This window comes from Agelaius phoeniceus, chromosome 18 (assembly GCF_051311805.1).
Source record: "Agelaius phoeniceus isolate bAgePho1 chromosome 18, bAgePho1.hap1, whole genome shotgun sequence".
In the NCBI taxonomy this organism is placed as follows: domain Eukaryota; kingdom Metazoa; phylum Chordata; class Aves; order Passeriformes; family Icteridae; genus Agelaius; species Agelaius phoeniceus.
In genome coordinates, this window is record NC_135282.1 from 7493200 (window position 1) to 7506666 (window position 13467).

Sequence of the window (13467 nt, forward strand, 5' to 3'; positions counted from 1 at the left end):
CATCCCTGCATCAGCCTGGCTGCCTGGGATTCCCTGTGCTTTGGTGGAAGCCCTGTGGGACAGAGCATTCCCTCTTTGAACCAATAGCTTGGGTAGTGCTCCAGTTATCTGCAGCAGCTTTGAGATTCTTATTAAGTGTTGGTCCTCCAGAGCCTTTGCTACTGATTAGTGAGGAGAAAAGGCTGTTAATGGAACATCTCCAGTTGCCAGGAGACTCAGCTGCATATGTTTGGAAAAAGACTTTGTATTGGGCAGTGTGTCAAACGCTGTTGGGAGAAATGCTGCTTGCAGGTCCTCTGGAAAGGGAAAACGGTATTAGCTCTAAAATGTGTGGTCACAGAAAACAGAAGTGCTAGAACTCGTACAAGGTCATAATGGGTGGTGTTTGATTGAGACACTTCTTTGTTGAATTGCATATTGTTTGGATATGAAGTGGGATGTAACCAACCTTGTACAAGTCATTCTGTAAGATGGTGCTTTGATGACAGCTTGTGGAGCTTGGGAAATGTAAAGAGTAATAGAAGTAGCAAAAGACAGTTTGCTTTCTCAGGCATCCTTTCTTTTTCTTCCACTGCCTTGCCCTCCAATATTTCCTTTTCTCTCTGCCTTTCTGTCTTCCCTGCAGTCACCCTAGCTCCCTATGTTGGTTTTTTGCATACCTCACTCTTGGTAGTGCTGGTAACATTCCTGTTACATCCTTTGGGCTGGGGGTTTGTTTGCTTCCCTTTTGGAGTAGTGTGCCAGTGCTGCTGTCATTGTGGGAGTATGTGATAAGCTGGGAAGAGTTTACATCATTTTAGAACTTCTGTATGACTTAGTAGATTAGTTGGAAAGGTTACACAGTGTGGTGTTCATTTCCTAAATAGAAAACTCTTCTTAAACATTCCCTAAAGCCTGGTTTGAGTCTCGTGTGTCCCACATTATTCTGGTTGTTCTTTTCAATACTATTCAGAGGCTGTTCTGTCTGTCTTCAGAGCTGCTGCTCACTAGTGGATGCTGCATTTGTGATTCAGTCTCTGCAGTAAGCTCAGTACCAGTCCAGACTTGTGCTGTACCTTGAAGTGAAAGCCACAGGGACTGTTCAGAACTTTCCACCTATTATTTCATCTCCATTTGTTGCAGAGTTTGCTGTGCCTGTGCTGTGTGACACTCAGTATTCTGCATGTATCTGCATCGAGCTGCATTCTCAGGCAGTTATGCCAAGCGTTTGGCTCTGCTGGAGCCGGCTGTGCTCACGCTACTGCGAAGCCTTTCAATTAGAAGAATCTTGCAAGTTTATGTTGGCATTCAAGCTGCTCTGTGCACTGGGTGCTGAAGCACAGCGTACAGACGGAAGGGAGCTGATGGGTTGGCTTTTTTTAGGGATCTGATTACTGTTTTTACAAAAGTAACCAGCTACCTCCCCCAGCTTTCCATGGGGCTTTTCATGTAGGCTTCCATAAAACCACAGTGAGGCGAGGGGTTCCTGGAAGGGGCGAGTTGAACTGCAGGACTGATCTGCCGCTGAAGTGTTTTGAAAACATTTTTGTAGCAAATACTTCTGAGCCCTGGTTTAGACCTTGTAGACAATGAACTGCACAGGCTGTGGTGAAGGTACCGGCCGGCTGTCAGCAGAGGGCAGGAGTCCAAGGGCTGCGGAGCTTTTCTTTCGTGCAGATTCTTAGTGTTCATTTCTTTTACTGTCATGACTCTTTACTCTGTTTTTTTAATTTTTTCTTTTGTTTTTGGCTTTTGGCTGATAGCTTCCTGGTTGCTGTGGGAGATGTTTTTTCACTGTGCAAAGTCTGTTTTCGGGTGACCTTGCAGAGGAGGTGCGGTCCGGGCTCCTCTCGCTCCATCTGCCGGCGCTGCAGGTGCGGCTCAGGGCGAGCACAGCGGCCCCGGAGCTCTCAGAGCCGGCAGCCCCTCGGGGCTGTGGGCCGGGAATTCAACTCCTGCTGTAGTGGCAGCCCGAAAGGAGTCCAGGTGCTGCTGCAGCTTCTGTCGGGAAGCAGAGTGCAGTGAGTGGCAATTGTGTCTGCACACAGCAAGAGTGAGTATCTATCAGAGTTCACTTCAGTGATTCACAGACACACACCCCCACCCACACACACATCCCGCCCCCGGTTTAGGAGTTGCTTAGGTTTTTTTCTACAGTGTTGCCAACATCCTTCAGCTTCCTATGAAATTTGACAGTTGTTTTTAAGCATCAGTCCAGAAGTTTAGTGTGGATAGAAAATTAGGCAGTGTATTTCTGCTGCAGCAGCAGGAGATTCCTCATCTGTCCAGCATCCACATGTATAATTTCCCATGCCTGTGGTGGGAGAATAAATCCTAAATGGAATGGGTGGTGAAGGGGAATAGGTTTGGCAGCCTTGTTCCAAAAAGAGTTGTCTGAATTTGGGATTAAGCGAGTGTATCAGAGATAGGCACCTGGTGCAGTATCTTATGTTATTGCCAGAATGTAGCTAAGTATAGGCACAGGATCAGCATTGCCAAGATGAAAGCAAATAGTTTTGTGGAGGAGATAATCCAGGAGCTGCTGCATCATTCTCAGCACGGGGACTGAGGGCTGAAGGGATGGAGATGGCTAATCAGCCCCAGCTAATTCCTCAGGTGTTTTCCATTCAGGATTCAAATTGCTGTCTGTGCTGTCACTGTTCCCTGGGCAGATAATCTACTTGCCACATCCTGTCCTGGTAATGTGAACTTTACACAGAAATAGTCCCATTTGCCAGTTCTGAGCAGCTCTGCTGCAAAAAAGCTCATCTTCCTATTTCTCAGAAAGATGAGACTGCAGTGTGTTGGAGATGACTCTAATATGGAAGATGCTTGTCTGTGACACGTTCTTCTTGTTGGTAGCTGGGGGAATGCTCACACACTGCAAAAGGTCTGATGCTCACAGTGACGTGACTGTCCAAGGCATTTCTCTGAAAGCCAAAAGCTAATACAGTGAACTTGTTTACTTTGCTTTCTGCAGTGAAAGAAGCAATAAATTACTTATCTTCATGCTTTTCCAGGAGGAAACAGTGTAGATTGCAATTCAGCACAAATCCATAACCAATGGAAAAATCTCATTTATTCCAGGAAGATTATCTTTTTAAGGACAGTGCTAAATCTGGGCTATAATTAAAACAGCTTTTTAAAGAAAAAAGAAAAACAATGGATGTTTTTATCATTTGATGTATTCTCTATCACTAATGACCCTCTTTTCTCATTTCTTCTATCCATTTTTAAATGGGTGTAAGGAGTTAGCTGTATATTTCATAAAAGTATCATTACCTGAAAAAATAATTATGATGATCTTGAAATTAAGGAAATCAGTTTTGAAAAGAAGCAAGTGCTTAATGGAGGTGAGACCAGCTGTGCTTCCCAGGAATGTGGTTGAAGCGCTTCATGGAAAAATGTACGAGGCCTTCATGCAACACTGGTAGGAAATTCATAATAATTCAGACTAAGTGCATCCTATAAATAGCAGAGCTGGATTCATTAGGACAGGAGGCAGATGGAGAAAATCTAAAACTTGTTTGTTTCTTTTTAAGGCACTATAATGCTTATGAAAAGTGTCAGCTTGCTGTCAGAGAGGGAAAACCCTCCAGTGCAGCAGCAACTTTCTCGTTATCAGTTTTTCATCCCTGCTAATGAGCAGCCCCATGAGGGGCATTCTTGGTGCTCCTGCTGCTTTTCCCTGGCATAGCCAGGCTGACCCAGAAGAGCTGCAGTGCTGGGAGAGGAGCAGGGGAGGCAGGAGGGAGGACAGAGCTGTGGTGGTGTGGAGCACTCACTGGCTCTGTTTGAGACAGGTGCCAATAGGGCAGAGGCATAAATGTAGTTGAAAAGGGGGGGCTGTGGAATGAAGTGGGAATCATCCACCACCTGCTAAGGAGTTATGCCCCAAAGCAGGAAGGTACTGGTGGTTGGTAGAGAAAATGCTGTGCATTATTGAAGAGAGAAGGTGAAGGTATTTTTGAGATGCTCTTACAGTAGTAAGTAGGAAAAAGGAGAGGCTTTCATGCATGGAGAGAGGTAATGACAGAGAACGGGTGAGAGGTGCGTGACTGGAATGCAGCTGTGGCCACAGGAGGGGAGCAGAGGGGAGGGGGTTGGAGCATCTCAGCATTCACACACAGCAAGGTGCTGAGGAAGGAAGTGTGTCTAGTCAAAAAGGAGTGTACAGACTGACAGGAAGGGCACATCACAGACTGCATTTAAATAACCAGGACAGAGTAACAGTGTGGGGCTGTTTCCAAGTGTGACAAAATTACAACTGGGTACTTCTAAACAGAAGACTGTGGCTGAACAATTGCATCCTGCTGAACCACAGGCAAGTCTGAGCTCAGATACAGAAGCAGGAAATGTTCTGTATGAATATTATCTGTTAATGAACCTGCCTTCATCTCTTCTGCTGATCTGATTTACATTTCAGCAAAGCTTCCTTAAAAGATAACAGTGTCAAAATTCCAGTAGGCTATCCTAAGAGATTTTTAAGTATTAGTGTTCAGGAAAGCAACACCAGGCGCTTATCAGCAGTGTTTTTTCTTGAGAAGTTCTTAGGTTGCCAATTCACCTTGTGAAGTGGCAGGGGAAAGGGGTGATATGAAGGTCGTATTGGAGTCAGATAATCACAGACTTATTCAAGGAATGGAGAAAAGCTGTACAACTGTTCATGCTTCATGGCTTAAGTAATGGTAGTTTTTCCTCAGCATTCAATATAGAGGGCAATGATCCCAGTGCAAGGGCAGGACACTCAAGAAGAGGAAAGTCAGTGGTATGGATTGGCAGGATGCCTTTGGGGGTTGCCATCTGTTGTGTTTGCACGTATCCCTGGGGTGTCATGTGTAGCAGGCAAGTGGTGGCATTGAAAGGAGACACGGCCGTGGAGCAGGTTCAGTATCCGGTCACTGGAGAAGGACCCGGGCGTGCTGGGATGCACATGAGAGGCTGAGCACGGAAAGTATGAACCAGTACATGGATCCTCGTGGATCCTTGTGCATAGATGGGATTTTTGGTATGGAACAAACCTTGGCTGATGGTGTTTGCTTGCTTTCAGTGGGATAAGTACCAGCTGTACAGCCAGGGGGTTAACACAGCTTGTGTTCATAGACAGTGTTAGAGGGCTGAGTTCTGAGATCTTGACTCAAAAAACTACAGAGCCATATGAAGGATGTGGAGAAATACTTTAATTTAAAATCAAGGCTCTTATTTCAGGAAGCCTTTAGCAACAGGGAAGAAAAAAAATATATATCCACTGGATAGGACAGCATTGCTGGAAGATGTCTAAAATATGATAGTCTGTGATGTGTGTATGAGAGATGGGTGATTTTGAAGAGAAAGTGCTGAAGAGAGAAAGTGATTTGTGTTTGGAGATTTCCTGTCTTACTAGTGGAAAACTTGCTTTGAATTATGCTATAATTCTAGGAGAGTATCTTGTTATGTGAAGAACATTCTTTTCATGTGTACAAATAATAAAAATTACTTTGCTCAAAACAAGCTTGAAATTGCCTCTTTGCCCAGGCTTCTTCACACCTTTATGCTTTCTTTGATGTCATGTTTTTCTAGAAATCCTCTCCTAGGTAATGCTTGCTGCATAACCTAATGCTTACTTACTGCAAACATCCCAAAGGCCAGCAGACCAGCTACAGTGACTGCAGATGAGTCTTGTTGACCAGAGCTTGCTTGTGCCCTCGTGCACTCACCAAGGCAATTTAGGGGTTTAGTTTCTTTGTTCACATAACCTGAACAGCACTTTGAGATGGTTTGTCTGGCCAGTCCTTTAAGCAAATGCTTGGCGTACTCCACCCTTATTGATGCAGTGTGTCATGCTACACTTAGTGAAAGAAGATAGATAAAAATTGCTTCAAATTGTTCAGCAATTTGGAGTGATGGAGTTCTTGCCTAAGATCCTTTTAAGGTGGGTAGATGCATAAATATTAATCCTATGGATGAGGAAGTCAGAACACGATGGTACTGTCAGTTACTCAGCATCACAAAAGGAAATCCTTGGCAGAGCTGGCAATAGCTCTCATTCCTGTCGTGCTGGAACTGCACAGCTGATACAGTGACTCTGGGGATCTGCAGTGAACAGATGTGACTGTCACAGTCTCCCAGAGTGGGACAATGCCGGCGTCGTTCTGTGCTGAATGTCTGAACTAGAGTCAGTGTTCCTCCTTGCCACCCACACTTGGGGATTCTGGTCACTTTGACATCGTGCCTGTTCCTTCTGTCCCTAGGTGTGTGCAGGGTGTGGCTGACAGGATGGTGTAGCTCACTCTGTTTGGTCCTGCTCTTTGTGTCTCTGAAAGTATTGAGAGATATTTGAACAAGGACAGGAGTACAAGGTGAATTTGCAGCCCAGTCTAGAGATGCAAAGCAGTAATTGTCACAGGCAAAAATCGTCCCTTGTCACCACCTGCATTCTGGGCAGCTCATAGCATAGCACAGATTTCAGAAAGAACTGTCAACCTTAAGACAATTGCCAGCCTTTATTGACAACCTTAAGGTGTTGGTGTCTCCACCATTTCCAGCATGTGTGGATAGAATGTCTTGGACATGACAAAAGCTCTTCTTTCTGTGTCATCACAGCTTTTGGTTGTTCTCTTAGGTTATTAAATTAGGGGTATGTGTTTGTTTATACATTGTGTTCTCTGCCTCTCTTGCTTCTGTTCTCCTCTTGCCCCACCTGCAGGCTTTGAATTATTGTACCAGCCAGATGTGGTCCGACTGTACCTCTCCATCCTCACTGAAAGTCAGAACTTCAACACTCTGGAAGCTGCAGCAGGAGCTTTGCAGAACCTTAGTGCTGGCAACTGGACGGTGAGTGCAGTCTTCAGTCTTTTTTTGTTTTCTTTGTGTAAGTAAAGAATAAGGGGATGTCCCATTGTAGGTGCACTGTTACTTTGTACATTTGTATCTCCTTTAAAAACGAAGGAGGTGGGAATGTCGAGGAAATCAGTTCCATTCACTTATTGAACACATTTTGCATCTTCTGGGCTGGTGAAGTTTACATAGTGGAACTATGCTCAGTGCCACCACTTCAGCCACTTAAGCATTGCTTTGTCCATTCAGAAAAGCCTGGTATTAGATAGTTATGTGTTCTGAATACTTAATTTGTTGGATTGACAGTGTGCTGAGGAAACTGCACTCCAGAGTGTTCCCTAATACCCTCTGTGAAGCATCCCCAGCGCTAATCAGGCAGTTCTTGCAAAGATTTGCCTGATTACTTCTAGAACCGCTCAGCAAAGTGGGACTGATAGCAGCCTGAGGGTTGGCAGGGTGGTGTTTCACAGCTGCCTGCCAGCTTACTTTAAATAATACAGGTTTGTTTGAAAAACAATCATGAAACAGAATAAAAGCATGAAATTGGAGGAGGAGGAAGATAACAGATCTTTAGATGCTTTAGTGTTTCCTCCAAGTGACCTCTTTTTTCCTAATCCAGAGGGATGTGTTTTCACACCAAGGTGTGTACAGAACAGATGCTGGCAGATGATGCTCCTTCCTTCTGTTCCTGCCCTCTTTCCCCAGAGCTGTATGATGAACTCATACACCCTTTCTTCCTTGGTTCTTGGTGGACTTGAATGAAGGGTTAAGGCAATGGGATAAATCAGCACGCACAACCTAACTGGTCTTTGCAGAGAAAAAATGGGTTACAGCACTGAAGGAAATGCCAGGGGCAAGGGAAGAGCAGGTATATGAACTCACAGTACTGGGTGTTGTTTCTTTTCCCCTGTGTGTCCCAACCAGTGGTCCACGTACATCCGTGCGACGGTGCGGAAGGAGCGGGGGCTGCCGGTGCTCGTGGAGCTGCTCCAGTCTGACTCAGACAAGGTTGTGAGGGCTGTGTCCATTGCCCTGAGAAACCTCTCCATGGATCGTCGCAATAAAGATCTCATAGGTATCTTCTGAACTTCTCTAACCAGCCTGGGAGCTTGGAGACCCTAGAGAGACCTGAGGTTTTGTCCCTTGTGCTGAGGATTTGTTCTCTCTGCAGTTTCCATCCATGCTCTCTGGGATTGAGCTGTATCTGCCCAGTGGGGAGCTGTCAGCTCAGAATGTATTTCCAGCCCACTCAAACAAGCTGTGGCTTGAAGGAGATCTCTAACTTGGGAGAACCATTAGGTGTACTTGGTGTACTTTTTTGCAGGAGAGTAGTGTGTGTAGGTGTGCAGAGGGCTGGATGGGTTAAGAGGGTTCTTATCTTTTCCTTAGCTCTGGCTGTTGTGGGACTTGTGCTCATAGATGTTGCTCCTTAGGCCTGCCTGCTACTCCAATTAGAGAGGGAGTCTGCGCTTTTTTATGCTGAGTTAACCTGGAGATGTGCATGGAGCTCTAAAGTTGTACCTTTGGGTTTTTTGCTTCCTCCCTCATCCTTTTGCCTGGTGGGTACTTGTAGAAGCTGGACTCTAAACAACTTAATATTCTTCAAGTTGGTGTTCAGCACTGCTCTAGTTCCTATCCAAAGTGGTAAATAACATTCACCTGCCAATAAGCAGGAATCTTGAAAGATTCAGCTGAGATGAGTTTTTTCCTGTAGATGACTTCTGTATTTAACTAAGGTATTTGTTTAAATTCTAGCCTTTTCAAGACAGGAAATACTGGTGACATTTTTAGGGCCATCATTGAAGTTGATACTGGCAAATAGCAAGGTGGGATTCTACCTTAATATGTCAGGTTCTCATTTTAATAGTTCAGAGGTGTAGCCAGGCAAATGGTACAGATGGATACCTGGGAATGATAAAGTCCAGATTCCCTGTTTTTTCTCAAGTACTATACATGGAGAAGACTAACTGCACCCAGGAGAAAAGGCTCTCTTAGCTTTGTTGGAGAAGGTTAATAAATGCATGGCTGCACACCTTGCCTCAGAAGGCCTATTACAGGGCTAAGATGAGTAAACCATGTGCGTGTATTAGCATGAATACCTGGCATTAGCAGCTACTGGATGCTTTTTTGCCTCAGGCTTTGCAAAATATGATAGATGTGGGCTGTAAAATTCTCAGTAAAAATGCCTTTTTTCTCTCCTCAATACCTTTCAGAATCTGTGATGAAGGACTTTATTTTAGCTTTATCAGCTGTCAATCACCTTGAAATAATGAATGAATGATAAATACCCTGTGAAGTTACAGTCTTGTGGTTTAAAACACATGCATTATAAGGGATTTTTTTCAACATAGCAAACACCATTGACTTTTATCATTCAGGATGGGAAGCTGAAATGATTATTAGGGCTGCCTAATGGTATCTCTTCCCCTTATCTAGGTAGTTATGCCATGGGTGAGCTGGTAAGAAATTTGCCCAGCAGGCAGCAGAGATCTGCAAAGAACCTGGAAGAGGACACTGTGGTTGCAGTGTTGAATACCATCCATGAAATCATTACTGACAGCTCAGAAAATGCAAGGTCTCTGATCCAGACACAGGGCATTCAGAAGCTGGTAGCTATCAGCAAGTCAAGGTAAGTGACAATTGAAAGCAAAATGCATAAGAACTCCTTGCAAACATGAAAATGTCACTATGAACAGCAGCTTTTGCTTTGTGAAAGTATTGGAGCATCCCAACCTTTCAGAGCTGTAATTTCAGCAGTTAATATAAACAAAGTAAAAACAGCCAGCACCTTTAAAAGGTACTTGATGAAAAAGGTTAATTGATGAGTCACTTCAGTTGTGTTAAGACGTGCTCTCTCCTTGTCCTTGTCATTTTAGCACCATATATACATTTACCAGGCAGCATTTGCAGTGAAACCATGATCTTTGGTTGTAGTTTGGAAGGCCTTTTTTCTGTGGCAGTGTTCCACTGCTGGAATGCCAGTGATGAAATCTGTTTCTTTCAAGTGAAATGGTTAATGATGTGTGGTAATTGTTCTGGCCAAAGGGCTGCTGGTGAGGATTTGAAGTGACAAATTTTCTTCCATTTAAAAACTCTGTTCTGACTGCTGTAGAAGAAACTTTGTTTTGTGTAGTTCATGTCGTTAGACATGGCAGGTGTGTTTGCTACAGACTTCTGGGAGAGTGGCTGAAGTAGTCTTCTTGGGTTGTATTGTTACAAAATAGGAGAGCCACCAAAAATCTAGGCCTGTTCTAGATTATAAAAGGTGTCTGTGTACTGACTTAATAAGGAGTAGATAAAATTTCATTTTCAATTTAAAAACAGCTTACATTTTTTTGCTGACTGAAATTACTGTGTAAAGTGTTCTAAACCATGGAGCAACTTCATTGAATTGTGAGGAATAGATGTACATTGGGATGAAGGTTTGAAAAGCAGTTTAGAACGTTTTTTTGGTTTGGGTTTTTTTTTTCATGAAAATCCAGGCAGAATGGAATCTGTCTGTTCTTTGTTCATGACAGCTACAAGACAAAAGTGTCACCAGGGCTGCTGACTTGACCTGACAGTGCTTGTCCAGCAATACATGTGAAAACACAGAAATGTGCAAAATTCGTAACATTTCAGTTTCTGGTTTTGTCAGCAAATACTATAGATATTAAGAAGTCACTGAATGATTTCACATCTATCCCATTACTTACAGGTTCGAATAATAGCTGTGTGGAGTATTAGGTATTAACATACAAATAGTTGGACAGTGCTTGATACTTAAACTGTCATTTTATCTTGCAAATCAGCCAATCTCCCAGAGAAACAAAAGCAGCATCTCACATTCTTCAGATGATCTGGAGCTATAAAGAACTACGAAATGCCCTTCAGAAGGATGGGTGGAACAAGTCACACTTTCAGGTAAAGATCTTAAATAAGTTCTGGAAATGCCTGAATGGAGATGTCCTTACTTAGGCCAACCTTGCAGTCTGTAGATCTTGGTTTTCACTTCTGTTCTTCCAGGTGAGAGCACAGTGGATTGTACCCTACTCAGTAACACCATCCTGCATAGAGTTCTGGCTGTACTTTGCTGTGGTCTGTGGAATGCAGCTCTTTAGGTTTGGGCAGTTTGCCATCTTGTACAGCCCAACTGCCCCAATTTATCAGTGGAAGAATTAGCATGTCTTGTCTTGGCTGTGTCTCCTTTGAAATGTTCTGTACAGCAGCCTAGGGCAGCCACCTCTGTTTGACATGCAGCCTCCTCACCTTTTCTTGTGGAAGGCTTTTGCTTCTTTCAGAGGGCAACAGTGCTGCCATTGAGAAAACAGGGAGAAAACTCCTCTATCAAATCTATGTGAAAATACAAAATCCTCCAGTTCCATATTACCAACAGAAGGGGGGCTTAAGTGCATTCCATAATCTCTCTCTGTGCTGTTGGTTCATTTATTTGTATTGTTTAGTTTCCATGAGTAGCAATTTGGTGTTTGTGTGGTTTTTCTCTTGCAGTCTGTTTCTGCAGCTCCAAAGGGCTCCAAAGGTACTGCTGGCAGGTCTGGCTATGATGACAGCACTTTGCCTCTGGTGGATAAAAGTCAAGGTCAGTTCTTCTCTTTATCACTTGTCATATAGTGCTTTACTGGTTTTCTGGATTTGCTGTGACTGTTACAGCACAAGGGGGTAAAAATGCATTGTTCATGTGTGATTTTTACCCCACAGTCTCAAAATAATCAGTCTCTATTACCTGGAGATGGATAGAATTTCTTTCCTTTCAAAATGTACACTACTGATACTGTTTTCTCAACTTGGATGCAGTGTTATCAGTTTAATCTTCCTGCAAGTGGAGTCGACCTTACCCCTACTCTGTACTGGAGTCTTTCCATTTTTTAAATAGAGGTGCCCATTTTGGCACAGCCTCTTCCTCTACCATGCAGGACTTTTTTATTGGAGATGAGTTTATTCAAGCTCCAACTAATCCTGCCTGTGCTTTTTCATGAGGCACAGCCACACCAACATCAGTGTAGCACCAGCTTTGATTTCACCATAATTGCTGTGTCTCTGAGCCTGGCTCTGGTTGCTAAGAGCAGGATTTGCCTGGTGCACTTTGTCTAGTTTAACTGCAGGCTACTGCAGAAACAACAGCTCTACACTGCCCTGCCTGTTCCACCTTCCCTGTCTTTGATCAAACCTGACACATGATGGAGACTGAGGATGATTTGGGTCAGCTTGCTGATGTGACAAGAAACTTGTTTTCTTTGTGGATTAGTTTTCTGTTGGCTCAGCAGGCTGCTGGATTGGCTGGTGTGCCATGAGAAGCTTCACCCTTACTTACTTTCCTTCTCTTTTACTCTGGAGAGACCAAAGAGAAGCTTGTTAATCGTGGTAGGTAGTCCAAAGCAGAACTGTGGTTTCTGTTGGGGAGAGAAAGCCCTGTATTACAGTGCCAAGGCAGAACAGACATGGCTTACATGTGCTCTCTGGAGAATTTGATTCAGACTTCCCTTTCTGAATGGATAACAATGGAATAGTTTGGGAATTTTTTTACAATAATCTCTGCATTCAGTACTTTATCAACCTCTCTGGTTTTGTGACTAATTCAGAGCTACCAGGTTTTGAGAAAAGCAAATATACTTCAAGTTGTTCAAATGCTTCTGTTTTCTAGATAATGAGAAGTCTGGGAGTCGTGATATGATACCTATGGATGAACTTGGCCCAGGTAAATTCCGTCATAGATCAAACTCTCTGTCTATTCCAATAGAGCACACTGTCACTCACAGGAAAGTTCAACTGTTTCTCTAGGAGATATTATTTCAGATGGATAAAGCTGACATTTAAAACAAAACATTACCTCACAAAAGATTGGTCATCGTCTTTTTTTTTCTTTGTGTACATGTAGAGTGTCACACCAATTTCCCCCACTACTTCATGCATATATTGGAGGTACACTGACCCAGCTTTCATTCTGCTCTTTGGTCCCTGAGGCAGCTGCATTCCCTATTACAGATCTGGAAGTCTCCAGGATTCTGAAAGAAAGAGTTGAAAATTTACTTCAATGTATTGCTTGTATTTAAATCTGTTCTGCCTTTGTTTTTGTAGGTAAAACCAAAAATAGGTTAGTGTGTGATATTCATGACTACTTTCCATTTACCTGCATCTAAATGAGCCTGGCTTTTCCTCTAGACTGAGAAGAGCCACTGACTGTCAGTGATGTGCTTTGAGACTGATAAGCTCTGTAGTGTTAAACTTGTAGGGTTTTTTGCTTTACCAAGGTAGATAAAGATGCTGTGTGGTGTCTTGAGAATTTGCACCTATTTAAATGCACCTATATGAATGCCTCCAGATCAAACAGTTTGGTACACTGCTATTAGTAACTGTGATTGAATAAAATAGCAAGTTAGAGCCAAGAAAAAGCCAAGCATGTTCAGAAAGTAAAAGAACAGGTATATATTACCTTTTGAATTCTTGGAAAAATGAGATGCCACCTGCCATGAATCAACTGTCCATATGTATTTTGCCTTAGGGAATGCTGAAACATTTGTTCTCACAATGGAAGAAAATCTCCTCATAGAGGATTGCCTGGCAGGAATAGCTGTGAGCTGGCAGGTGCTGCAGAATGGGCAGTGCTGATTGTTTATAGTCTCAGCATTAATTGCTGCCTTATGCTCTCAGGAGTTACTGGTACAGCCCTGAGTA

The 13467-nt window shown here is 43.4% G+C and overlaps 1 protein-coding gene across 21 annotated transcripts in view; it reads left to right on the forward strand.

The window, feature by feature from the left end:
- Positions 1 to 13467, forward strand: part of ARVCF (ARVCF delta catenin family member) — a 247366-nt gene that overhangs the window by 221639 nt on the left and 12260 nt on the right. For all 21 annotated transcript variants that reach the window (XM_077187730.1, XM_077187728.1, XM_077187729.1 and 18 more), the window contains 6 exons: positions 6665 to 6792; positions 7720 to 7870; positions 9232 to 9424; positions 10587 to 10698; positions 11284 to 11374; positions 12437 to 12490. In XM_077187730.1, the coding sequence (XP_077043845.1) occupies positions 6665 to 6792; positions 7720 to 7870; positions 9232 to 9424; positions 10587 to 10698; positions 11284 to 11374; positions 12437 to 12490 (729 nt within the window). The remainder of the gene's footprint in view (positions 1 to 6664; positions 6793 to 7719; positions 7871 to 9231; positions 9425 to 10586; positions 10699 to 11283; positions 11375 to 12436; positions 12491 to 13467) is intronic.